Source organism: Sparus aurata, chromosome 17, assembly GCF_900880675.1.
Source record: "Sparus aurata chromosome 17, fSpaAur1.1, whole genome shotgun sequence".
Classification (NCBI taxonomy): Eukaryota; Metazoa; Chordata; class Actinopteri; order Spariformes; family Sparidae; genus Sparus; species Sparus aurata.
In genome coordinates, this window is record NC_044203.1 from 22,746,743 (window position 1) to 22,771,456 (window position 24,714).

Below are 24,714 nucleotides of genomic sequence, written 5' to 3' on the forward strand. Positions count from 1 at the left end.
GCAAGGCATGCTGGGAAAGTTAGTTCAGGCGCTTTATAATAAAACGGACAGGAGCGCCTCAGTGAACTACAATCGGCACATCCTGGTTTTAGGAGACGTTCACAGACTTCTGTTAGACATCAAGACGAAGAAACAGAAGATAAACAACTTTGATGTATTAAACTGAACAGTTTAGGATAAGAGCGCAGCAACATTATGGTACGTAAAATAACATGTATGAGCTAAAAATATTTTGATGCGGTGTGCCATAGCTAGTCTTCTTAATAGACTGGTTGTAGGAAAATAACATAAGCTAATGTCAGCTAACGCTTCCTTTCGTTACCAGGGAACTGGCTAGCTAATAATAGTATTCTATACCTAAGCTAATCCTTGCTCCTGTTGCTACTGAGCTCAGTGGGCTATGAGACCATGGAGCTAACTAGCCTTGCAGTTTTCCTCAACCGGAACAAGTTGCAAACGTTATGTGATTGAGTAGTAACCGCGACAGTCCCACAAGTTTGACCGCAGATTGTTTACGGTTGGTTGGACATCTGAACGCTTGGTCGGGGGATGAGACGTCTGCTGAGCTGGGTCATTAATGCCCCTAAAACAATCCGGACCATGTGGCTAACGTTAGCCGTCCCCCCTCTGAAGTTAAAGAACACATCTCTTATGCTGTGCACCTCGTCTTTCCAGGGAGACAACATCTGCAACGGGACGCACGGCAAGAAGGCGCTGCTGTCAGACTCTCAGCTCTTTGAAGGCCAGTTTGAGGAGCTGGTGACGGAGCTGGCAGAGAGGGACCTCAGCGACCCTGCGTTGGCCGACGCTCTGAGCAGGTTGAGAGAGGTGTGTGTTGTCTTTTCTTAAGCTGAGCTATCATTGACAGTTGCTGTACTGCTGTTTCATGTATATGCATGTCTTTCTCTCAGGTGTTGGTGTATAATTCTCCTGGAGGCAAGAGGAACAGAGGCCTGTCTGTGATTGGCTCACTGAGGGAACTTCTCCCACCCAATCAGCTCACGCAGGATGTGGTGCAGCGGGCTCTGTTGGTCGGCTGGTGCATTGAGCTGGTGAGGACCTGCTCTGCTTACTTACTGTCAATAAACCCCATGAAAGGCCAAAACCAGCTGTAGTGGTGCAGCCAAAGCCTGATGTAGCTTATGCAAAAACTATTGCCACACCTTTTTTTGTGTGTGTTGTACTTGATGGGGATAGAACTTGTTACGGAACAGTATAAAATCAGGATAAAAAAAACACAATGTTATCATTTTGGATTTTTCATTTTGAATACACGCCCGCAGTCCATGGGCAGGTGATAATATACAGATATACAATACACTGTATTACACAAAAGATATATGTCTTCAGTATGAACAACTGGGCTTAGGACCAATCTGACATGGGCGCAGGGTCTGTGCAGCTCCTTTAAATGTATTTCTAAATTTAGCTTTGTAAATATTAGGTTTTAAAAGTCATTAGCTAGTCTTGAGATTAAATTAAACCTGAATGGTGAGGTCTTAATTGACAGAATCATTTTGCTTAATTTCATTTATCCATCTAATGAGTCAAGTCCTTCTCATGAAAGTCCACATTGTGGATGTTACAAATCTTGAATCCTACCACTGCCCCTAATACTGTCTTTTTACTTAAAACTTGCAACCTTCCTGTTGGCAAAATGTAGATGCAGTGCAGTAATTCACTCTGTAACCATTTTTCTACATAAACCTACCGCTGCATAGGACCACATATGAAGTACTTACCTTTATTCTGACCTTCAGTGGTTTTAAATTATCTTACAAAGAGTCCTAAAAGCATTAACTTTAAGTTTATTGATACATGTAGACACCCTTTTGGTTTTGGTTTGGTGTTCTCATGTCACAAGATTTTGATGTGGTGTGATATCAGCCTAACGCTTTAGTTTTGTTATCTATGAGGGCTTGTCTGGAATGATCCATGGTCAGATCTCCATCTTGTCAACTTCAGAGAAATATAACAATTCTAGCACCAAAGGTGATGTTATTAAAGCAGAGATACAGTGGTTGATAATGCATCCATCCAATAAATTAACACCATCCCTGTATCTAATCTTAACCATGTAAATGGATTTAAATGTATTTTTCTTTTTTTTTTTTTTAAGATTTTTTCTGGCATAGACACCTTTATTAAGCAGTAGATAGATAGGAAATATGGGAGAGAGAGAGGGGGATGTGACATGCAGCAAAGGACCTCCGGCCGGAATCGAACCGGGGTCGGCTGCGTTCATGGCATGCGCTCCAACCACTCGACCACCTGCGCGCCAAATGGATTTTATTTAGTAGGAAGGAGCTGTTGATTTTTCCCAATGGGTCGCCACAAGTTCATCTCTAATGCACAGACTGAGACTGGCTGCTGTAATGACACTTTGCAGGGGTGTTACGTTGGTTAAGTCATTAACTGTTACAACTGTATGTCTGTTGCTTGCAGCTTCAGGCGTTTTTCCTTGTGGCGGATGATATTATGGATGCATCGGTAACTCGGAGAGGACAGCCCTGCTGGTACAAGAAGGTGAGACTTGATACATTCCAGCAAAAGTGAATAGATTTTTCAATATTGCCAGTGTGCTCGCTTTCTAAGGACAATACTGTGTGTTTGTTTTCAAGGATGGAATAGGTCTGGATGCCATCAATGATTCATTTCTCTTAGAGGGGTCGATCTACAGACTCCTTCGCAGACATTGCAGGGATCAGCCCTACTACGTCCACCTTCTGGAGCTATTTACTGAGGTACTATACATCCTGATTAATTATACAGGCACATACACACAACCACAGGACTCTTAAAGCATCTCTGTTTCTTTCAGACATCTTTCCAAACCGAGCTTGGCCAAGCCTTGGACCTCATGACTGCTCCGCCTGGTCAGGTTGACCTCAACAGATTCACCATGGAGAGGTGGTGAAATTAAATCTGCACATTTCAAGAGAAAGATGTTTTTAACCAAATCAAATCAGTGTAATTATTTCTCTCCTCTGCTTTCAGGTATAAAGCTATTGTGAAATACAAGACCGCCTTTTACTCCTTCTACCTCCCAGTGGCAGCTGCAATGTACATTGTGAGTGTATTTGTCTTGTACACACATGGCAGAAGGAACTTATAGACAGGATGGTGATGGCAGCAGATTAAAGTTTACAGAACTGGTCTTGTAAGAACATTAAATTAAAACCAGCTGACACAGTCTGCACAGGGAAAGTAACAGAGTTGTGTCATAGTCTTCCCTATAACTATTGTACTTTACTTTTGTAGGCAGGAATTAAGAGTGAAGTGGAGCACAACAATGCCAAACACATCTTGCTTGAGATGGGAGAGTTCTTTCAAATACAGGTAACTACTTTAACACGTCACATGTGGAACAATATGCTGCCAACTATACAGAATCAATAACCACCTCATGTTGTTTCATTTGCAGGACGACTACTTGGACTGTTACGGAGACCCTGCTGTGACAGGAAAGATTGGTACAGACATCCAGGATAACAAATGCAGCTGGCTGGTGGTGACCGCTCTGGAGATCATGACTCCCGAACAGAGAGCAGAGCTGGAGGTGGGACCTCATGCAGTAACCATCTCTAATTGAGCATTTTAGATATTGTACCGATATTATAATGTGGCAGCTAACCACGTACAGAGTGGTCTGCGCAGATGTTGTTGTTTGGGCCACAGTCAGATGAAGCTAAATAAATGTGTAATACACTGTAAATTCACTATGCAGGTTTTATTAGGTATGTATCCTTTTCAAAGATTAAGTGTAATTGATAGGGATGAGCAGCTATTGACAATTACAACAACTATTATTACTGCTAACGAAATTAGCTGTATCCGTAGACATAGCCAGAATAGGCAGGGCTTAAACCAGATATGGGGTAAAAATAAGTGTATTAATTAAAAAGCTACTTAAGTTGTTTGCTACATCGTACAATAGCGAAACATAACTTCACCATCATCTCTTCCTCAGGCATGTTATGGGCGCCACGATGATGCCAGTGTGGAAAAGGTCAAATCACTGTACAGCACCCTGCAAATGCCAGCACTGTACCGCAAATATGAAGATGAAAGCTACCAGCGGCTACAGAAACTCATCGCAAGTCACGCTCAGAACCTCCCTCACTCAGTCTTCCACAACTTTGCCAATAAGATCTACAAGAGGAACAAGTGAGGGAGAACGGTGGTCACAAACAGTATCAGGTGCAACAGCCGGGTTCCCTTATGACCTTTATCATGACAGAGATCAGCTCCTCTCTGTTTTCAAAGAGGACTTTCAGGGATAACGCTCTGACTCCCCAACAGCATGACCTGAAGAGGCCTGTGATATTTAGAAATCCTGCAGGCAGTTTCTTAACTTTCCAATGCTTTGTAGATACTTGGTTTTGAATGTCATCCAACAGCCTGTTTCTTTTGTTCCATGTTATCTATTTATTGAACCCAGAGAATAATGTACAGTGTCCCCAGTCATCTCTGCACTGAAGAGGAATAACCATGGTTATAAGAATCACTCTAAAAGAGTCATGTGGTCAAGCTTTCTGCCCTGAAGATTTCATGGCAGGACGATGTCACAAATCAAATCCAACAGTCAAAACCATTTTGATTTCATAGGCATACTGTAGACACATTATTTGAGTAAGAACTTTAAGGGACAGTGCGTACTGTATATGACTGTAGATGTATCCCAACAGCGAGTGAAACATGATCAGCTCTCTAATTCCATATATTTTTATACTGCTGCTATAAAGTCTGTTCTGGCCTGGATGTTATTACTTTTAATAAATAATTTATGAACAGTATTCTTCCTCTGTTTCATCCTTTTTTAATTCCCATCATATTTTTCTTCATGCTTTTGAAGGCCATTTTTGTGTGTGTTGGCTGTGTAAGTGCCACGGGGGGACGATGGGGGGTCACAGCCACCCTGATACAATCTCTGGTCCGTCCTATTAACTGTAATAGCTATCGTCTTTGCGAGTTGCATACGCATGACAAGCTTCTGAGTACACACAATATTCTTCTATGTGATATTTTACATGATGTACCATTCATTTAAATCAGTAATGAAATAATAGTGATTATTATTGAATTATGAAAATATCTGGAGGCCTCTGGGTGGTGTTTTTTAACTTAAGTAGCCTTGTTGCTCATAAATGTTATGTTCCTAACAATCAATGTACTCCTTCAAATTAAAGCTGTCTATTCATTTTAAGGAAAATAACAACTAGCCTAGTTGAAGAAGAACAGTTAATCACCTAATGCATATAGATGTATATTGATACATATCACATTAAATAGGGATTGTTATGGAACTCTGAATATTAACTGTACCAGTATTAGTCTATGCACATCAAATAAATAGTATTAACTGTAGTAATAGTGCCAAACTGTAGAGCAGAACTTAAACAAGCAAAAAATAAACTATTTAGACTGAGCCTATTCAACTACTTTTTTAAGGGCAGATTTGAAAAAAAGTCAAGCACCAAAGGGCCTGACTTTAACATTCCCTATGTCTGACCTGTAAAGCTCATAATCTAAAGACGATGCACTTTTTTTCCTCATCTTTTTTGTTTCTCACATAAAGAAACTATGCATATAAAAGTACAGGAAAGAAAAACAAAACACCTTTCTTCTTTAAGAAGTACGTCGTCAGTTTGATTCTCATGAATTTTCCCTGCTTACACAGCCCAGGTTAAATGTTTTTAATGAAATGAGAGTATTTTTGTGCTTTGCAAAAAACACAACTAATTGCCTGACTAATTAACCTATTAAAAAATTATCAGAGAGCTGGAATGAGGTTGTGAAAGGATCGTCAGACAATAGATTGATTGTTTCAGTCATTCTCAAGCAAAAAATGCTAGAACTTGTCTTTTTCATTGTCTTCAAATGTGAGGATTCGATGCTTGTGTTGGTCATATATCGAGAGTAAATTAAATATATTAGGGGTTTGGACTTCTAATCAAATAAAAGAAGAAAACTGAAGACATCTATTCAGGCTTTGTCACATTATAATGTGTATTTTTATTTATTTATTTATTTATTTTTTACTATTTTCTGCCATCTTATAGACTTAATGAATAATTTTTTGGAGACCATCACTGACAGATTAATAGATAGCGATGATCATGGATGGAGATCACAGTTGGCTGTATGTGAGGTTTGCATTCTTAATTAGCCAACTTCCTTTATGGATACAGGGTCTTGCATACATTTACATATGATTATGGCAATCTGACAATATTTATATGCTTTACAGAGAAGAAAACTTAAATAAATAGAAATTAAATTAATCTTTATTTTTACTACTTCTTATAATAATTACAATGAAGTAAAATAGAAAAGAGTATTATTATTATTAGGCTTACCTGAGGACAGACTAACAAAAGCATGAACACATTTCAGAGAGGATGATTTAAGAGAAATGAAGAGAAGTGTGACTCTTCCTCTTGAGCCATGGCTCCAAACTAATCATCTGAGGGAGGTGAAGCTGAAAATGACTTCCAGAAATATTGGGATGTGATGATAAGGCGAGTAGGGGAGGGGTGTGGTTTTGCTGGGTCTCTGGCGGTGGTGGTGGTGGAGGAGGGAGGGGGATGTGTGAGTTTGTTGGATGCTCGCGAGAAGACAGATGCTGAGGCTGTTTAACGTCGGAGAGAGAACTCACATTCACACGGACCGGAGATGGAGACGTTCATCCATCTTTACCTGAATCTGATCGTGAGTCGGGTCTTCATTTATCCTCTGACTGTGCACATTTGTAGCTTGTTAACGAGCCTGCGGTGCGTAGTCGTGTTAGAATAACCTCTTATTCCCACACGGAGCCTGCGTAGATCAGGAGTCGTGCGATTCCAACACTGATATCTATCGGATCGTTCTTAGACTATTAAAAAAAACATGTTTTTATTATTTATGTTATTATGATCTGTTCTAATTACAATCTAAATATAATGTGTGCTATGTGAGTGATAACAGGGGCGGATGGGCCTGTATATCAGGGCGATGCGGTCGGAGGTACCCCCTCCTCCCCCTCCTCCTCCTCCTCCAATCCTCCCTGTCTCCATCAGCTCTGTGGGATCGATACATGCAGGGGTAAATACTGAGCACAGGACGGGTTAAATTACACATGAGCATATGCAGTTTCTTTGTTTTTATTTCGTGTCAAGGCTTTTTTTTTTGGCTGTAGTGGCCGTTCCCACGGAAAGGCCCGGGCACTGGAGTGATTTATATTCCTCAGTGATGTGAAGGGCACTGTGGAGGAATATGAGCAGTAGCCTTCGGTTAATGGGCTTTAAAACAGCAGACTCTGTGCTGCTCCCTGCTGCTGCCTGATTATTTCATGCTCCAGTTAAAATGTGCTTTTATGTTCAGTCATTGCTTTAGGTGCAGGGCTTTCTTTTTCTTCTTTTGATCTACGTCTTATTGTCAGCCTGTAAGGATGGAGATGGAGATGGAGAGAGCGGCACAGATGGAGATATGGCCTGACTACTGTAAACTCATGAATATCAGTGCTCAGTGAGGCTCAGCATGACTGATGCAGATGATGAGTGACAGCTATTAAGCTATAAATTAGCTGGCAATCATTGTCACAGGGACCATCTCATGTGATATGTGTGTGGGTGTATGTGTGTGTGTGTGTGAATTTGAATAGATAGATAACATCTGAGAACCAGGATAATAGGATGCAAACGGATCAGATGGCCTGAATGAACATTTTCAAGTAGCCTGTTTGTTTAAATGAACACATAATGCTGTCACTGAAATGTTGTAGCAACTTCTAACATACACCAGGGTCTCAAACTGAAATCTTCGTCATTATCCATTGATCGATTAAAGGTGCGCTATACAAAGCCTATGAACAGACAAAGCTCTTGATACAAGGAATAGCAGTTTGCATGCGTATGCAAACTGCATGAGTACATGAGTATTAGATGCGCTGTAAAGCCATATGATTACATTCTTTGTTTATAAACATGACAGCAAAACAAGCTTGTATTTTGAGATATGGTGGGTTAGGAACAAAAAGATCATATAAGTTCTACGGTTAAAGAATATCGGACTCTATAACCAAATCTTTTGCACCTTTATTTTCCTAGATCAAGCATTTTTGCTGACACTCTATTTTACAGGTCTGCACATTTCATAGTAAGTGGGTGGTAATTACTTAATAACATGTTTCTTTTTTAAATGACCCCCAAATCACCAAAATAATTACCTGGATATTTACTGGAAATTCTTATAATATTCTGCTATTTTCCAACGAGCAGTCAATAAACAGCTTGTAATTTCTTTAATACATTTCCAGGAAATGTCCAGCTGGTTTATGTTTAAAGGGGCACGATGTAGAGAAATCTTCTGATTTCAATTTTGTATCCAAAACTACATAGTGCACTTTTAACTCCTTCTTAACATGACATTTTAGTTTCCAATCATTTTCTAGCCCAGCTTCTGCAGGTCAGTAAATCAAAGTACATTTTTTGACCATTTACATTTCCACCAATTTCTATTCTTTCTTTCTTTCTAAAATAGAAGACTGTTATTTGTAAAGGTGCAATATGTAAGAATTAGATCTTGTTGAATTCGTACACCAACAACCACTTGGTGCTGCTAACTGTAGCTGCCGTAAGCTAGTTAGCTTGATTAGCCATGCATTTAGTGGCCAGAATGAGAGCTTGGAGAAACCAGCTGCAGCACCAGCACAGAAGTGTTACCAGAAAAGGGCTCTTTTAGCTTGTAAGCATGCCAAGTTCAGTGGATATCTCTGCAACACAATACATAGACGTCTATGACAAAATGTCAACACTGTTGGTTCTTCATGCTCTGTTGATAGCTTTAGTAATCTAAAATTCTACATGGGTCACTTTTAAATAACATTTGGGTAATTTTCAAGACATTTTTAGGTATTATTGTGGTTATCTGGGGTAATTTTCAAGAAACTTCAGATATATTGATTGGTAACCACTACTACTTCCCGTGAAATTGGACCTGTAAGATAGAGAGATAGAGATAGAGAAAAAGAGGTTAAAGCTAACTATCACAGTTTCTGAAGGTGACGTCCTCAGTTGTTGTGTTTTGTCCAGCCAACAGCCCAAATATATTCAGTTTACTATCATAAAAGATTGCAAAAGCTAACAAATATCTAAACTTGAGAAGCTGGAGCCAGTGACTACCTGCCATTTTTTGCAATCAAATAAAAAAATCGAATAGTGTTGATGCTTGTTAATGTTTAATGTTTTTTACAGGACTGTGTGAGAGACTGTGCGTGTCCTCCCAGGACCTGGGCTGTGATAATTATAAATCAGAAAGCCCAAAAGCAATTGCGTTTTAATGAATGGTCCAGATGATGAGTTCAACTTCAAATACTTAGCATAATATGAAAACATATGTAGAGCAAGAAAACGACTTTGAAGAGCTGATTTCTCATACTCATTCAATGTGTGTGTCTCCTTTGATGTTACAGGATCTTGGGAGTCAAGCCAAGATGTGACCGCCACAGCGCGTCATAGTTTGGATCTGTCCAGTCTTTACAACACTTGTTTCTATAGCAACAGAAATATCACAGTATCCTACAAAGTCCCATTCCCACAATGCAGTCCTCTAGCTGCTCCTCTCAGCCTACAAAGCCACGGCGCTTTGACGTCAACAGACGGACCAATACCTTAGCTGCACCAAAGTCTCATGGCCCTGGTTTTCAGAGGGAGGATAAAAACATGAACACGATCAACACATCCTCCCCACGCCGGGCTACTAAAGGCCCCACTGCACCCACCAGGACTAGGGTGGCAGTGCAGCCACGGCCACCAGTAAGCCAGTCCAGGTTTGCCCCACAAAAACAGGTTTCAACCATCTCTAAATCAGTCAAACCCAAACCCAAAAATGCTCGTGCGTCTGCTGCAACCAAAACTGTGCCAGCAGCCGCTCCTCCTCCGCTTCCGTCTGTTCTCCCTCTCGACCCGAACTGCAACGAGCCGAGCCTCCCATGTCTGTGCTGCGATGGGCGCTCCCCACAGGACAACAACAGCATGTTCAACCACAACCACAACAACAACAACACAATCTCTATCAGACAGCAACTGAAGCTACCGCCTCCTCCAGGCCCGTTACCCCAGAGGCAGGATGGGAAAATGGCCAAGGAGCTGCCTCAGCCTTCTCTGAAAGCTCAGGCCAAGCTGGAAGCCTCTGCCCGCCCTGCTGCCAATCTAGAAGACAACGTCAAGAATGCAGATGAACGCTCCGAACTGGACAACAAGAAAAATATAAAGGTAGAGGAGGAAGACGACGAGGAAGAGAGCAGTGGGGATATTGATATCGATGATGATGACGAGGAAGCTGACAATGATGATGACGATGATGATGATGACACCCTGGTCCCCTCATGCTGTGACTGTCCCCCCTCCCTCCTGGAGTTCTCACTGTCCTCCTCTACCTCCTCATCCTCCACTTCCATCAGCTCCTGCTCTGATCTGGAGTCTGACTGTGCAGATCAATCCGCCTCCATCTGCTCTTCCCAAGACCAAGATAATCTATCCGTTGCTCTGTCCCCTAAAGAGCACGCTCTTCCACCAGCCCCTGAGTGTCAGCCTCCTGTGCAATCACCACCATCCCTTCCTCTTAACCGCAATCCTTTCTCTTTAACATCCCATTCCCCAATTCCTCCTTGCTCCCCAGATGAGGGCTACCCCTCTGCCCTCGACTCCCCTTCGTCTGACTATCTAGGAGTCAAAGGCGAATCTGAGGTCACCAAACTAGGTTTACTTGACTTTCTAGAGTCAGTAGGGGAGTTTGGGAAAATGGAGCGCTTTAGCCAGGTGATCCAAGTGGCTCGTTGGGATCTGGAGGGGGAACAACATTGGGATGTTCTGAGGGATCGGCTAGATCACCTGGATCGCTTGGAGAAGGTGAACAGGGAAGTGAAGCTGGCCTATGTTGCCAGACTCCACGAGAAGGGATTTGATCTTGGAGACCTGGAAGAACAGGATCTGTCGGATGTCATGGATGAAATGGGCAACATCGACATTCCCTGGAAGTTGTATAAAAGTCGCGGCGGATCGATGGGAGATTCTCAGGAGTTTTCGGATGCAGGGGTTGACCTCACTGCTCCGTCAGACTGCGATGAGCCTCTCGCTCCCGACTCCCTCACCCCTTCTCCTGTTGAGCCCCCACCTAGACCCCCTAAACCTCCAGCACGTCATGCCAGCGTGAGCTCTGACCTCCACACCTACATCAATATCAGCAGGGAAACAACCTCCATGGCAGTCTCCACCTCTCCTACGTTGTCCACTTTCTCCACTAACTCCTCATCCCCCACATTCACCACTTTCAGGTGTGAGAAACCCCTACCTCCATCCCCACCATCTATTCCTCCTCTTCCTGCCTCTAAACCAGTCCCTTACCTCACCCTATATACTACTTCTTCTCCGCCTCCTGCCATTCCTACCCCAACTCCTCCCATTCCTCCACCTCGGAAGCGACACCTTGCCAGGAAGGAGGCGCAGCGGCTCGCTGCTCTTCAAGCCGAACAGGAAAAGACCCCTCTTTCCCTTCCTCCTCCTACCACACGCCCCCCACCTCTTCCTCCTCCACCAGTTATCTCAGTCTCCTCATCCTCTCCCCCTGCAATACCACCTCCACCTGCGCTACCTCCTCCCCCCTCCTTCCATGCACTGGATGTAGAGATCCGGAAACTACTGATGCTAGCAGGATTGACTCAAGCTGAGCTTCTCAAACTCAGCCCAGAGCTTGGTGACTGTGTCGGAGGGTTGGCGGATGAGGGAGACAGAGATAATGTTATCATGTCCAAATCTCCATATGAGTTCAGACTAAAAGAAAGGGAGGATGAGAAGGAATGTGACACCGGGTTGATGTCCAGAGATGGATGGAGCAGCAGAGGCAAGTTCGATGGAGATCGAAGAGTAGATATAGCCGAAGAAGGCAGAAAGAAAGAGGAGAGCAAGGACCCACAAAGAACCACCTCATTCACTGAGATGGCGAGGAGAAGGAAGAGGAACAGCGGCCTAACTTCCGACTCTTACTACAATACTGCTTTTAGCAATACTCATGAAACTAAAACAAAGAATATGAGCTACGAGTCTTTCCGCTATCCTGCTGGGTTACCAGATTCACCTCCCCCTCCTCCTCCACCTCGTCCCCTACCCCCAATCCCACCATCTCTGCCTCCTACCAAGGTCAGCACTCTCCCTGCCAACTCTGCACAACCTGAGCGATTTGACTGGCTCATAGCGTTCACACCTGATTGCGATGCCCCACCACAGCCTCCACCTCTGGAGATGAGAAAATCTCAACTAGAAACTCAAAAGAAGCTCAGTTCATCAGGTTCATCTCCTGCTCCAAAGGTGACAACTTTCAAAGAGCTGCGCTACCGCAACAAGAGCGCCTCCCCTACAACAAAGGTGATCACTGACCCAGACCCTGATCCGAATGTTATTACTCCAGATCCAGACATACTGTACAACCTGAGGTGGAGGCGAGAGACGGCAGGCAGCGATGGCAACCAATGGGAGTACACCTCACAAGCTCAGGCCCTCTTCATGCAGCCTCCACCAGCCCTCACCTCGATGGCTGCCCTGAAGGAAATGCTTCAGAGAGCTGACAAGGAGGGAGGACAACTAGAGCTGTGCCCCTCACAGAAGATTGGCTGCTCTGTCAGTGATAGCAGCCTGTGGACCATGGGCAGAGAGCAGGAGTGTGAAGACATTAAGAGTGAGAAAAAGGAAGGGAAAGAAGAAGAAAAAGAAGAAGAGGAGGAGGTGGAGGTTGAAGTGAGAGGGCGAGCCGATGGAGGGAGGACTTTTGAATCAAGAACTTCAGGTGAGGATGAATTTCAGTGATGATGCTGATGACAATTAAGGAGGCAGTGTGTGTGTGTGTGTGTGTGTGTTTGTGTTTGTTTTTTGTGTGTGTATGGGAGTAAATAAACACATCAAAGTAACTCTGATTTGGCAACACAGCAAATCTAGGTTGGCCAGATGATGGAGAGGAACAGATTTGGAAAAGTTGGACTAAGGCACTGCTTGTTCAGTTTCTCAGCGGTGCACAAATAATATCCTTGGACTAAATATAATAGAATGATAATATAAATAATAATAATAAAAATAATAATGATATATTGATAACAGAAAGATAGAGAGAAACAGAAAGTCAAGGGAGGTGAAAATGTTGACTCATTTCTGAAAATGATGTATGATGTATGGAGCGAGAGAGGGAAGAGATGGAGGGCGAACGTGAGTCACAAAGAGGGGTGATGCGTGATTTGATGGATGAGTGATGACGGGGGATAAACAGAGGGTGATTTCAACGAGACAGTGGAAGCTGGGGAAGAAACATGAGCAACAAGAGTGAGAGAGATGGGGGGATAAGGACAGTGAAGGGAGTGAAGGTAATATGAGGAGAGAGAAAGAGGAGGTTGGAAACTTTCCAGCCAGTATTTCCTGCGCTGGTTTATCAGAGTGTGATGTCATCATTGCCTTATTCAATTATTCATCCACCCTTCGGGCCGAGGGGAGGGGGATAATGGAGTGTCCACTGAGCTCGCTAACCTTTCCCTTCTTTTGTCTATCTTTTACTTTCTCTTTTCTTTCTGTTTGTGTGTTGAAAAATGTTCCAGTTCCCCTGTCTCCTGGTTTTAAATCCCATCAACGTGGGATGTGTATATGCTTTTCTGTTGCCGTCTCTCCGCTCCCTCCCCTCCACCCTTGCTCCCTGGAGTGGCACAGATAGCTAAGATCAAGTTACTTATCTCATACAGTGCTGCAGTCGGCTGCATGGACATGATTTGATTGTCAGTGTCTAAATGCAGCAGGGTGAACGTTTAGTTTAAATTGTTCACTTTCACATTCTTCAAATATTATCCATATTGTATCATCATTTCATGACTTTATTTTTGCTTTTTTGTCATAAAAAAGTCAGATGAATACTAGTAACGAGACTGCAACTAGTCAGAAATAGGTGTGTACACCTTTAAGAGTCCAAGGGGTGGATCTTAGCACACGAACCAATTGCTGAGAGATCGTGTCAGAAAAATAGGAAGTATCATGTGTTGGTCACAGTTCAAAGACAGCTCAAGTCTAACCAAGGTATGGTTGCTTTCCAGCTCATTTTGTAGCCCGTAGCCTTGCAGTGTGTCACAAGTGCTTGAGTGCAGTGAAAACTGTGTTGCCACACTCTGATTATTCACAGAGGCAGACATGGTGATTGAGCAGGAACGGAGAGAGAACTCTATCTGAATCAGTTGACTGACTCAGCATTACACTGTACTGTGTGCTATACTGCCTGAGGAGGGACGGAGGGAGGGAGTGGTGGGTGATGGTGAAAGAGCTAGAGAGAGGTAGGAAACAAAGGCAGAGAAGAGGGAGAGAGAGGGGGAGAGCGAAGGTGATCCAGAGGTGATGATGTCTCGCTTGTACTGCAGTGCAAAAAAGATTGGCACACACTTATTATTCATCGCTGTCGATGCAAAAGAAAAAATGAAAGTAAAAACAAACAGCGTGAAGAAGCCTTTGAATCCAGATATGATGAGTCTTTGGCGTTTTAATTATGGTGAACGAGTGTCTGATTGACAGACTGAGTGTTCCTCCTTTGCAGTCACGGTCTCATTTCCTGTTGTGTCAAACCCTCTTAAATGGAAGACTGTGGTTATTGCTCTTCATAAATCAACCCCATTGACTCTCATGCCCTGTCAATGTGTAACTGTCAATCAACTGTTTTTTAAATGCTGCATTACCGCATGATGTTACATGATGACGGGTTTCTTGCTGGAATACACTCATGAATGTGCATTTTTCTCTCGACAGACGCTAACATTTTCTGCATCTCTCTCTCTCCTTCCCATTTCTTTGCCACACTTTTTTTTTCTTTTTACTTTAATCTTGTTTTTTCTCACCTCTCCATCCCATTCGGTTGTTTTTCCATTGTTTGTCCATTGCTCCGCTTTGCTCCCTCATGTCACTTCTTTGCCTCTGCGCTTGCCCTCTCCATCTTGACTCCCGCACCCTTACGATTTTTGGCCTTTTTACCCCTTCCGACAAGCAGTTTCCTCCCCCCCGCTGTCCCTCGCCCACTCCTCCCAACCCTACTTCCTCCACACTGCCCTCCCCCCCTTTCGCCCAGGCTACTGTAACTCCCAGCCCTTTGCAGATCCCAGACCCCACAGGCATGTAGGCAGGGAGTCCAAAGATGACGAGCGGTGCTACACACAGTGGGCTCCTGCTCCCAGCTCAGCTTGTATCCACAGAGATGATTCCAGCTCTGAATTAAATGCTGGATTTGACTATGAATCCCTGGCTGACTTTGGTGTAGACTTTCCTTGCGATGATGAAAACATCTTCAACACACTCGGGGATTTTGCATCTGATTCTGTGTGCAATTTTGACTCCCTCTACTGCAGTGACTCAGAAAGGGATAGCGGCACGCACAGCAAGCCAGACACACCTGTTAGCAGCACCACAGAGGCTCCGGGCTGCACCACCCCGTATAAGAACATCGATGTCATGATGACGTATTCAAACAGTGCTATGGATTCTCTGTATTCAGATAAACGCTCACAGACAGACCACAACAGCTACAAGGCCAGAACGTCTAAAGAGCTCCCTCCTCTCCCAACGTATTACCTCTACCACCCTAAAAACTGCCCTCTGCATCGAGGTCACCCTCCTCGCCTCTCCCCAATCGGAGCCCTCTCCCCTCCCCAGCGCTCCGGAGCGCCCCCTCCAGGCGCAGCAGGCACCTCCCTCAACTCCCCGCTTTTCCCCCGCTCTCACACCTTGCCTGCCCTCGCTGCTCCCCTCTACTATCCAAACCTCTACCCTCCTATACCGCCGAGGGCTCCCCCCCTACCCCCAAAACTCCACCAGGCTCCTCCACAGTCACGCGTGGCGAGTAAGACTTCTCTCTCTTCTCTCTCCCTACATCTCTCTCACTTTGTCTGACATCTTGCGAGCATGTCCGTCAGTCTGTCTAACTCTCTCCTCTTGATATGGTGGCCCTCACACTTCTGTCCCTATTTCAACCCGAGGGATTTGCAGATTTGAAAGAACTGGGTAACTGTTTTATGTATCAGTAGGCAGCTCCCTGCAGGTCATCCAATACATCTTATCTACCCTGTCCTTTCAAATCTGCAAAGGGCCCTCAGAAGGGGAACAGCTGTTCCTGTCAGAGGGTGTCTAGAGCCACTCTCATCACTCTCTTTCTCTCTGTCCTCCTCTGTCGGTCTGTCTGTCTGTCTTTGTGTCCGTCTCGTCTGCTCTGTCTACCTGTTGTTTTTGTGTTCGCATGTCGTGTTGAGTTGGAAACATTTCATGCCAAGCACAACACAAGTAGCTTGTTGGATGATGATTTTTTTATTTTAAGTTGACCTTTTTAATCGTTGTGCGTGTACATTTGGAGCAATTTCACAGTAATTAAGATCCACTGCATCCTGTTCTTTTCAAGATGTCTGCATATATATACAACTACACACAACACCTGCCTTTTGTGTCTAATTATACCTGACCTGACTGATGTGGTAGCTTGTACACCTGGTTCCCCCCCGCCCCCCCACCAGCACTGCAGTTACTCCTACATATTCTTATGCTTTTACGAGTGTTTGTATGAGTGTGTTTGTGTGTTCGAGTCAAGATGAATGCATGAGATCCGGTTTATCCCTCATGCATACAGAATGTCGTCCTCACAGATCCAGATGTTGAACGCTCAATACAGTAGTAAACCAATATTTACAGGCTGTCCTCACACACTGTTTGCTGTCAGTAGCACCATCTGCTTCTATCTGCCTACTCCAGTGCTTCTCATTGCTTAATTGCTCCTAACACTAATATTTTAGTTATAAATCTCTGTGGTGATCCATTTTGCTTCTGTTGATTTCGGACAGTAAGTAATTGCACTCTTACTGTCGCTGTCAGCCGTTCGCAGTGTCTCATTCGCTGGCTCTGTACAGAGGACAGAGACGTCCTGGATGGGCGAGGATGTGAAGCATCCGATGCGAGGTCTGGGCCTGTCCTCTCTGTGCCTGCAGGAAAAAAAAGGTTTGCGTCCTGCATGTGTGTGTGTGTATGTGTTCGTCTTTGTCCCCGATGTCTGGAGCTCGTACAGTTTAACTGAAGTCCACTGTTGTTCTCTTTCAGCTCTGGTCAGTGCGGTCAGTGTGGCAGTGGAAGCCATCTTGGCCCAGTTCAGTTCTTCTCGGACGGTCGTTCAGAAGGTCAGTTGACGTTGAATTTAACTCACCAGTGGGATTTTTGATGAAGGATTGAGTTATTATGTTGTTTGTGTTATTTGGTTCACTACAAGAAACAAAATGTCATATTGAATTTATTGTTTATCCCTTCCTTTTTTCTTATTGTGACTCTTTTGTTCCGTCTCTCCTCAGTCTCTCTCAGTTAACAAGGTACTAGAATATCTTAAGCTAACCCAATCTTGTAGTATATCTTTGCAAACTAACCCCCCTCCCCCTCAAAATCACCCCACATCACATCACACTGACCCTCACCGCCCCCTCTCTCATTGATGTGTCCTATTTTTCTCTCCTCCCTCTCTCTTGAGTCATCCTCCCTCATCTATCCCCCTGTCTCTCCTTATCACCGCACATCTTCTCCCTCCTCACTCCATCCCACTTTCCTCTCGTGTCTCTCTCCTCTCCTCTCAGGCCTTATCAGGAGACAGCACCATAAATCCATCTCTGGGCCGTCTGGTGCTGCAGTGCCTCTGCCCAGCCCTGCACAGCTTGCTGACCGATGGCTTGAAACCCCACCAGAGTGACCTGATTGCAGGCAGGAGGCCAAATTCAGCCTGGAGTCTGGTCCAGGCCTCCACCAGGCCAGGTAGCACGAGAAAAAAATAAAGATAAAAACATAGGAAAATTTGCATTTCTAGACTTGGATATAATATCAAGCTGTTAATTCTGTTGTTTTGTTCCCTGGGTGGTCAGGATAAACCCTGGGCTTCGTCCATCTCTCATTTTCCCACACATCAGTCGATACTTGTTGATTTTAGTGTCTGAAATGCTGAATAAAGCAAACAACAGGAAGCAAATATCGATTGGCCTTACGAGTGCCAAGTTTCAGTGCAATGTTTTCGCTCACCTCGTCAAAATTCCTCTCTCTCCATCTCTTAGGCCCAAAAACACAGGCTTTGTTCAACCTTCAAGATCGAGTCGGAGAGCTCCCCCAGCTCAGACAGAGCAAACACAGGTTCAACGCGTTCCTTCTTGGCCTACTGAAGTAAGCGCTGCCTCCTAATCCTCTGTTCTCCTCTGGTAATTTTCCCTGCAAATGTCCTCTTTGTATCCTCAGTTTTTTCTCTTCTTTCTATTTGTTTTCCTCTAGTGCCAAACTTCTTGATTTCTGGCTGTCTCACCTTCAGTCCTGCAGCGGTAAGCTTCCCTCCTTTTCATGTGATCTCATTCTTTTGGGTAACCATGTACTTAACCATGACCTCCTCTCTTCCCTTCCTCTCAGATGTGCTGGAGACGTATTACCGCCCCACCTCCTTTATGCGTCTGTCGCTGACCACCTGCCAGCCTCTGTTCGAGGAGCTGCTCCTTGTGTTGCAGCCTCTCAGCCTGCTGACCTTCAACCTCGACCTGCTCTTCCAGCACCACCATTTAGAGCCAGACAGCCACAGTCCAGAGATCCATAGTCCTCCTTGTCAGGACCCTACGTTCCAGCTTTCAACAGAGGACTCCCAATCCAAAAACAGCAGGTTTATTGAAAGCCTGTCAGAGGTAGATTTTGGAAGCCCAGAGAGATCATCGCCATTGGCTAATCCAAAGAATTTAGGATCAGGGGAGTCAAATCAAAGCGATGTTGCACCTGCAAAGGCTTCAGTCACTCTCGGGCAGACAAGTCCTCAGCTCATGTGGGTGCAGGAGAAGGAAATCGGAGACTTACCTCCTCCTAATATCGAGGAGGACAGCTTTGCTCAGCAGGCAGGACAGGTACCCACCTTTGATTTTCATTGTGCAGTGTTTTAACTCAAATATGTTTGTTTTATCTTGCAGGAGTGACCTTTTTTTTTTTTTACTTTAGGTGATCCAGCAGGGTTGGGGGGCTGTGGTGCGCTGGGGAGGCAGGCTGAGCCATAACCTGTCTGAGCTGAGCCAGAAAAAGGAGGAGATGAGGGCGAATCTGCCAGACCTCCAGGTCCAGGCAGGAAGTGACTTCACTCCAGTCGGAGGTGGTGCTCAGGTTCCCTGGGGTCTGGGGCGGCTCTTCGGAGCTTCTAAAAGTCCCAACAGCCCAACAGGTCACACACCACCGACCAGGTAAGACAATAATCTTAGCACATATACTGATCAGTAAATATGTTGTTCAAGAGAAAGCAATACATTCATCCATCAAGAAACTCTAAGGTCACTGTTGTACATGAAAAAAAACTGCATGAATGGTCACAGTCTTTCTTTGTTTTTCTCATTCCTCTTGTCCTCTTCCTGTCTGTCTCTGCAGGCGTCCCTCTCAGTGGCTGGCTCCTGGTGTCACCGCACTGACCCGAATGGTGAGCAGCAGCTCCACCCCAATAATAAGGAGGGCTCCGGAGCCTCAGAGAGAAAGTGAGCCGGAGTCTGAGAAGGAAGTCGATGCACTGGAGATGAAGGACAAACCCAGACCACTCAGGTACAACAGACGCTGATGGTGATGGAGGGAGATTGTTGTGTTTCTGTTGGCGGGAGGGGAGCTATAACATGCCATTTTTTTTTTTATCTCAGTGACTGAAGAACAAAACCTATATAGGAGTTGTCCAGAATTTCCTAAAATAGTCAGATTTCTTTATGGTAAATTTGATTTTGTCTAATTTTAGATGACAAATAATGTATAATAGTCAGGCACATCCAAGGCTGAACCAGTAAATGGTTCAATATATGCCACTTTAAACATTGCTTGTGAACGTTTGGATGTTTTAAGTGGCAGCTATATTGTTCAGATTTTCTCAAGATGAAACTCGTTTTAAATGAAGCATGACATCTCTAAACCATGTGATATGAGAAAAGGGGTTTTTAGATTTCTGAACACGAGAAGCGCAGGGCTCGACCAAAGCAGTGAATCAGAGTAGCCGGAGATCTAAATTGGATTGGCTGAGGAACAATCTTTATTTTATTTATTTAACCTTTTTTTTTAACCATGAACATCAGCATAGAGATTCAAGATCTCCTTTACAAGACAGTCCCCGCCAATTCAGCAGCATTAGAAGTTTTGCATAAATCGATTAACAGTGTTCACTAACAGGACATGTGCATTAAGGGATAGTACCTCAGATACAGCACCCAAATCATGCTCCCATTAAGCCCGTAATACATCTCATATATATGTTATTACACTTCATATGAGACACCATCACTTTGAAAGTAGCATTTCAGTGAGATACATTGGACTTGCTTTTAGACAATTTTTACTTCTTCGATCAGAAGATTTTCAAATATTTTCACATTTTTTATTGTAACTGGAAACACCCTGTATTCATTGTTTTTCTACTCATATTTTGAAGTAGCATTCTTTCCAGTTCCACTCACCGATCCATTCTTAAAATTGGGGGTTGATACTGTAAGTTTCTGTATGGACACGACTCATTTTCACTGTAATTTAAATTCAGTTTAGCGTGATTGTCACATTCCAGGCCTCTATGTTCCTGCATTTAGAAAACATCGATCGGTCTGATGGGAAGTCAGTATTTTTAGTGTCAAAAACACAATCTCTTATGGAATATCATTAGGATAAAGAAAGAGGCCTTCATCCATAGCTAGGGTTTGGCATGAAAAATGGATGGTTAAAAATAAAAACATTGCTAATCCTTTTTAAAAATACGCTTGCCTTCCTCAGGTTGTGGCATGTCTCCTCTTTTTCAAAATTACATCTTTCCCAGCGCCTGTGGGTGTAGCAGACGTCAGAAGCGCTCCTGTTATCATTTTTGTCTTCGAAAGACTGTAATTGATGACTCACCAGTCTGACTTTGAGCGATCCTGCATTGTGACTCATCAAAGAATTGGGTACATGGCCTGTTGGGGGTGATGCTGTTGTTTGCGTTGGCGTGTACGTAGACCATTTTGGCTGAGACGATCTCTGCTGTCTGTCCTCAGGTCAGTACGAACGCTGTGCGACCACACTGGAGTCGACTCGGAGCTCAGCTTCCGCAAAGGGGAGGAACTGGTGGTGTTAGGAGGAGTCGATCAGGACTGGATCCGCTGTCGTCAGGGAGACAGAGAGGGGCTCGTACCTATTGGCTACACCTCCCTCATCATGTGACTTCAGCCATAACTGCTGCACTCAATCAATAAAAAAAAACAAAATAAATAAATATATATATAAATATATATATATATTTTAGGCGAGTATTGAGAGGTTACGGTGAGGCTCCACTACTCTGAAAGGGATATTTCACGCTTGCTTGGTGAGAGTTTGAGTTGAGTGCATCACGCCATCTGTTCTGCTTCACGTGCACCAGGAGCAGCCTGCAGTCTTCTCCCTTTATGAACATATGGGAGTGTTTTTTTCCCATCACAATCCATCCAGTTTGGTAGCATTAAACTAATGGATTTTAGCAGCAGGGACGCGGCAGATGGTGTGAAATAATGACTCAAGTCAAATTCAGATCATTTCACGCTGGAAGACCTTTGATCTCGGAGTGAAGTATCCCTTTAAACGTCCTTTTTCTCAATTTTTGCCATCCTCGTCAGCCGCTGGTCTGAAAACAAACACAGGGGGGAAATTCTGTGCTATCAACCACTCGCAGCTTCAAGTGCTTTCAGGTCAGCGGCTGCCTGTTGCGAGGGGGCGACAGCCCAGTTGCAGCCACGTTAATATCTCTAGCTGTGGAGGGTCGCGGCTAGCAGGTTGATAATTGGAGAAAGCACGTTAGAGTACTGGGCCGTAGCTCCTGTTGCATACTGCGTAGTAATGTAGTGAATTGTAGCTGTGTAGATCTGTGTTCTCTTGACCTTTCACCCCTATCGACCTCTCACCTTTATCGCCTGGTTCATGTGTGTTTGACATGTTTCTGCTAATATATTTGACTGTATAAATATACATAAAAAAATTCTATATATATAGGTATATAAATTGAGATTGATATTACCAAGATAGATAGAAAGATAGATGAACAAGAGAAAGCAGCTTAATAATACTGTGGCCACACTGAGGAAGATTCAAAATGAATGGATTCATTCTTTGACTTCACACACACTACATGGTTGTCATACATGCAAAAGAAGAACATAGTTTGTTTTGAGAATGAAATCCAGTATCTTCCCTCCTGTGTGCTTTATGTATTGCCAATGTCTCTACATCATATTCATTAAGTCATTTAGCCTCATATCGTAAACACTGTATGCATTGTGATGTGCCATGAATGCTTCGAACGAATGCCAGAAATTATCTATCTATTCCACACACAGTTGTCAGATGATATCAGACAACAGCAATCTGTAGCTACTCATCTGAAACCTTCACAGAACTATGCTCGGCTCTTGTTCAACACTATCTTACCTTAAATTCAATGCAGTGAGAAAGTCCCAGATGTGTGGTTAATTCATCTATGCTACTGTAAAGTCTGTAGGTTTGGTGGCTGGTCTTCACCTCGTACCTCAGCTTTTGTATTAACCCTTCCTGCCATGTTTGCTTCTCATCATAATCATTGATATTAATGATAGTGGTCGTGGTGGAAGTGATATGTTGATTCTAATGTTGCTTTGTGTCATATATTTATTCTCTAGATTCTGTATTGATGACTATGCATATGGTTAATTGTACAACTACTTTTTTGTTTGTTTGTTTGAAAGTCATTTTGGTTTGGTGTTCTCATGCAAGTTGCCACCTGAAGACTAAAACAATAGATTAACCCTCAAAGACCTGGACGACCACCGGCGGCAGCTAAAAAGAGCTGTTGTTCTAAAATGTCTGATAGCTTTTGAACCGCTCATCCAATCCATCTGCTTGAAGACGTCATGTAAAGTGGAGTTTTCTGTCTTGTCTGGGCATTCAGGGCTTCATAGTGAACATTATTACGCCATCATGTTCTGCAGTATCGATTCATCAAGGAAACCCACATAGTTTCTTCTGCACACTGGTGCCACACCACATGCAGCTGGTGCCCTTTTTATTTCTTGCGCCCACGCCCTTGAAACATCCTGAATCCTGTTCTCCAAACTTTTTCAGACACATTTCAGAAGATGAAATGTAGAATTACGAATGTTTTACACTGAAAAACGCCAAGGATAATATTCGACTGATTGGCTTTAATTTGCTTAGTAAAGGTCTGATATAGAGAAAAATGTTATAATGAAGTTTAAAACAAAAAGTGCATCTTTTTGAATAAAAAAACTAAACTTCCTGAGGTTCTGTCTGAGTTCACATTAAACAACTTCTCAGATTAAGGCTAAATATCTTTAGTTGAAAAAAATCAAAATGATCACCAAAATTTAAAGAAATAACAGTTTTGATATGACATCTTTGTATTGCGTTGCAGGGAAATCAAATTTATTTAGCATGCTAACAAGCTAGTTTTGGACCTTTCTTGTCCAACGTTCCAGTGTTAGCAGTATAAACAACAACATTTCATTGGTGCTCCGAGCTCCTTGTCCGGACCGCTAGCTGCAAAGCTAACTGAGCTACCTACCAAACAGCAGCCAAAGTTCGCAGCAGTTAGCAGTTACTCTAGTGATATGCTGCCCCGCATGTGGTCAATTACATATTGCACCTTTATTAGCCGGACTGAAACTTAACGTTCTCCTGAATCATATGATGTATGACACTTGTAAGATGCTGACTGCTAGAATAGGGGAGGAAAAATAAAATAAAAACAGAAGAGTCGAGGTCTTTGAGAGTTCAATAGTAAAAATGAATATAAAAGAGTCTGATTTCAGCTGGTCAGGAAGGACCTTCTTTTCATTCTGCAAGAAAATGTCATCGCCATCAATCAATCAGGGAACGCTCAGCTCTTGAAAGTGTGTTATTGTGTCAATGCCATGTAGCATGACGTTACTGTCACCTATGGCACCTGTCCGGTAGCATTAAGTTACACCAGTGCTCATCACATTACAAAAGATGCCATCAAATGGATGATACGTAGATGTTTACAAAATATAATGTCTAGATAAAGATAAAATATCAGTTGACACTTTACAATGTGTTTAGAATATTTTTTCGTTTTGTTTATGTATCTTTATTCCAATGTGCGGTGATAGTCTAAATGCATTTTGTTTGAAATCTGTTAATTTATTGGATGTTCTATTTATTGATCTTGAGGTTTCTGAAAGGAATAGCTCTATCTGACCCATCTAGTGTCTCTCTATCTATCTGGGTTCATTATGTGTGTGTGTGTGTGTGTGTGTGTGTGTGTGTGTGTGTGTGTGTGTGTGGTGTGTGTGTGTGTGTGTGTGCGTGCGTGCGTGTGTGTGTGAGCGTTCACATGGCAGCGTGTCTGGCAGTGAGAGCAGAGATGAGTGTGAGCACTTCTGTGTGTCTGCACATCCTGCACTTTCACTTGTGTGTGTGTGTGTGTGTAAGTGTAACGATGAGTTCTGTACCTCCCTCTCCTCCTCCTCCTGCTCCACCTGCTCCTGCTCCTCCTCCTCTCTTTCTCTCTCTGGTGTCATGTAGCCTGTAGACATCCCCCTGTGTCCTACTATTGCATATAGTTCAGTGCCCCTATAGTGTCGGTCATTGTCCACCTCCTGCATGTGCTTGTTTGTAAATACACCAAATAAAATGATCAGTATAAACCAAA

The 24,714-nt window shown here is 43.5% G+C and overlaps 2 protein-coding genes across 7 annotated transcripts; both read left to right on the forward strand.

Moving 5' to 3' along the window:
* Positions 1 to 42: 42 nt before the first annotated feature.
* fdps (farnesyl diphosphate synthase (farnesyl pyrophosphate synthetase, dimethylallyltranstransferase, geranyltranstransferase)) lies at positions 43 to 4,796 on the forward strand. Of its 2 annotated transcripts, XM_030394014.1 has the most exons (10): positions 43 to 198; positions 676 to 828; positions 912 to 1,052; positions 2,446 to 2,526; positions 2,622 to 2,744; positions 2,822 to 2,910; positions 2,998 to 3,070; positions 3,262 to 3,339; positions 3,425 to 3,559; positions 3,971 to 4,796. In XM_030394014.1, the coding sequence occupies exons 1-10, from the start codon at positions 196 to 198 to the stop codon at positions 4,169 to 4,171; spliced, it is 1,077 nt and encodes a 358-aa protein (XP_030249874.1). In that variant the 5' UTR covers positions 43 to 195; the 3' UTR covers positions 4,172 to 4,796. The 2 variants fall into 2 exon arrangements, with proteins under 2 accessions (XP_030249874.1, XP_030249873.1); XM_030394013.1 differs by lacking the exon at positions 43 to 198 and having other exon boundaries at positions 324 to 828.
* A 1,779-nt stretch (positions 4,797 to 6,575) lies between these two features.
* Positions 6,576 to 24,714, forward strand: rusc1 (RUN and SH3 domain containing 1). 5 transcript variants are annotated; one of them, XM_030393183.1, is made up of 13 exons: positions 6,576 to 6,711; positions 9,452 to 12,819; positions 15,040 to 15,885; positions 16,905 to 17,027; positions 17,127 to 17,203; positions 17,372 to 17,389; positions 17,648 to 17,822; positions 18,116 to 18,221; positions 18,327 to 18,373; positions 18,459 to 18,937; positions 19,029 to 19,264; positions 19,446 to 19,613; positions 21,071 to 24,714. In XM_030393183.1, the coding sequence occupies exons 2-13, from the start codon at positions 9,579 to 9,581 to the stop codon at positions 21,234 to 21,236; spliced, it is 5,682 nt and encodes a 1,893-aa protein (XP_030249043.1). In that variant the 5' UTR covers positions 6,576 to 6,711; positions 9,452 to 9,578; the 3' UTR covers positions 21,237 to 24,714. The 5 variants fall into 5 exon arrangements, with proteins under 5 accessions (XP_030249043.1, XP_030249044.1, XP_030249045.1 ...); XM_030393184.1 differs by lacking the exon at positions 17,372 to 17,389; XM_030393185.1 differs by lacking the exon at positions 15,040 to 15,885.

Bases quoted from the DNA above. Each gene is read 5' to 3' on its own strand.
- fdps (XM_030394013.1), top strand. From the start codon at position 550: ATGAGACGTCTGCTGAGCTGGGTCATTAATGCCCCTAAAACAATCCGG. The intron at 829-911 runs GTGTGTGTTGTC...TCTTTCTCTCAG, and splicing joins CTCTGAGCAGGTTGAGAGAG to GTGTTGGTGTATAATTCTCC. The intron at 2,745-2,821 runs GTACTATACATC...TGTTTCTTTCAG, and splicing joins TTCTGGAGCTATTTACTGAG to ACATCTTTCCAAACCGAGCT.
- rusc1 (XM_030393183.1), top strand. From the start codon at position 9,579: ATGCAGTCCTCTAGCTGCTCCTCTCAGCCTACAAAGCCACGGCGCTTT. The intron at 12,820-15,039 runs GTGAGGATGAAT...TCCGACAAGCAG, and splicing joins TTTTGAATCAAGAACTTCAG to TTTCCTCCCCCCCGCTGTCC. The intron at 17,823-18,115 runs GTAGCACGAGAA...TCCATCTCTTAG, and splicing joins CCAGGCCTCCACCAGGCCAG to GCCCAAAAACACAGGCTTTG.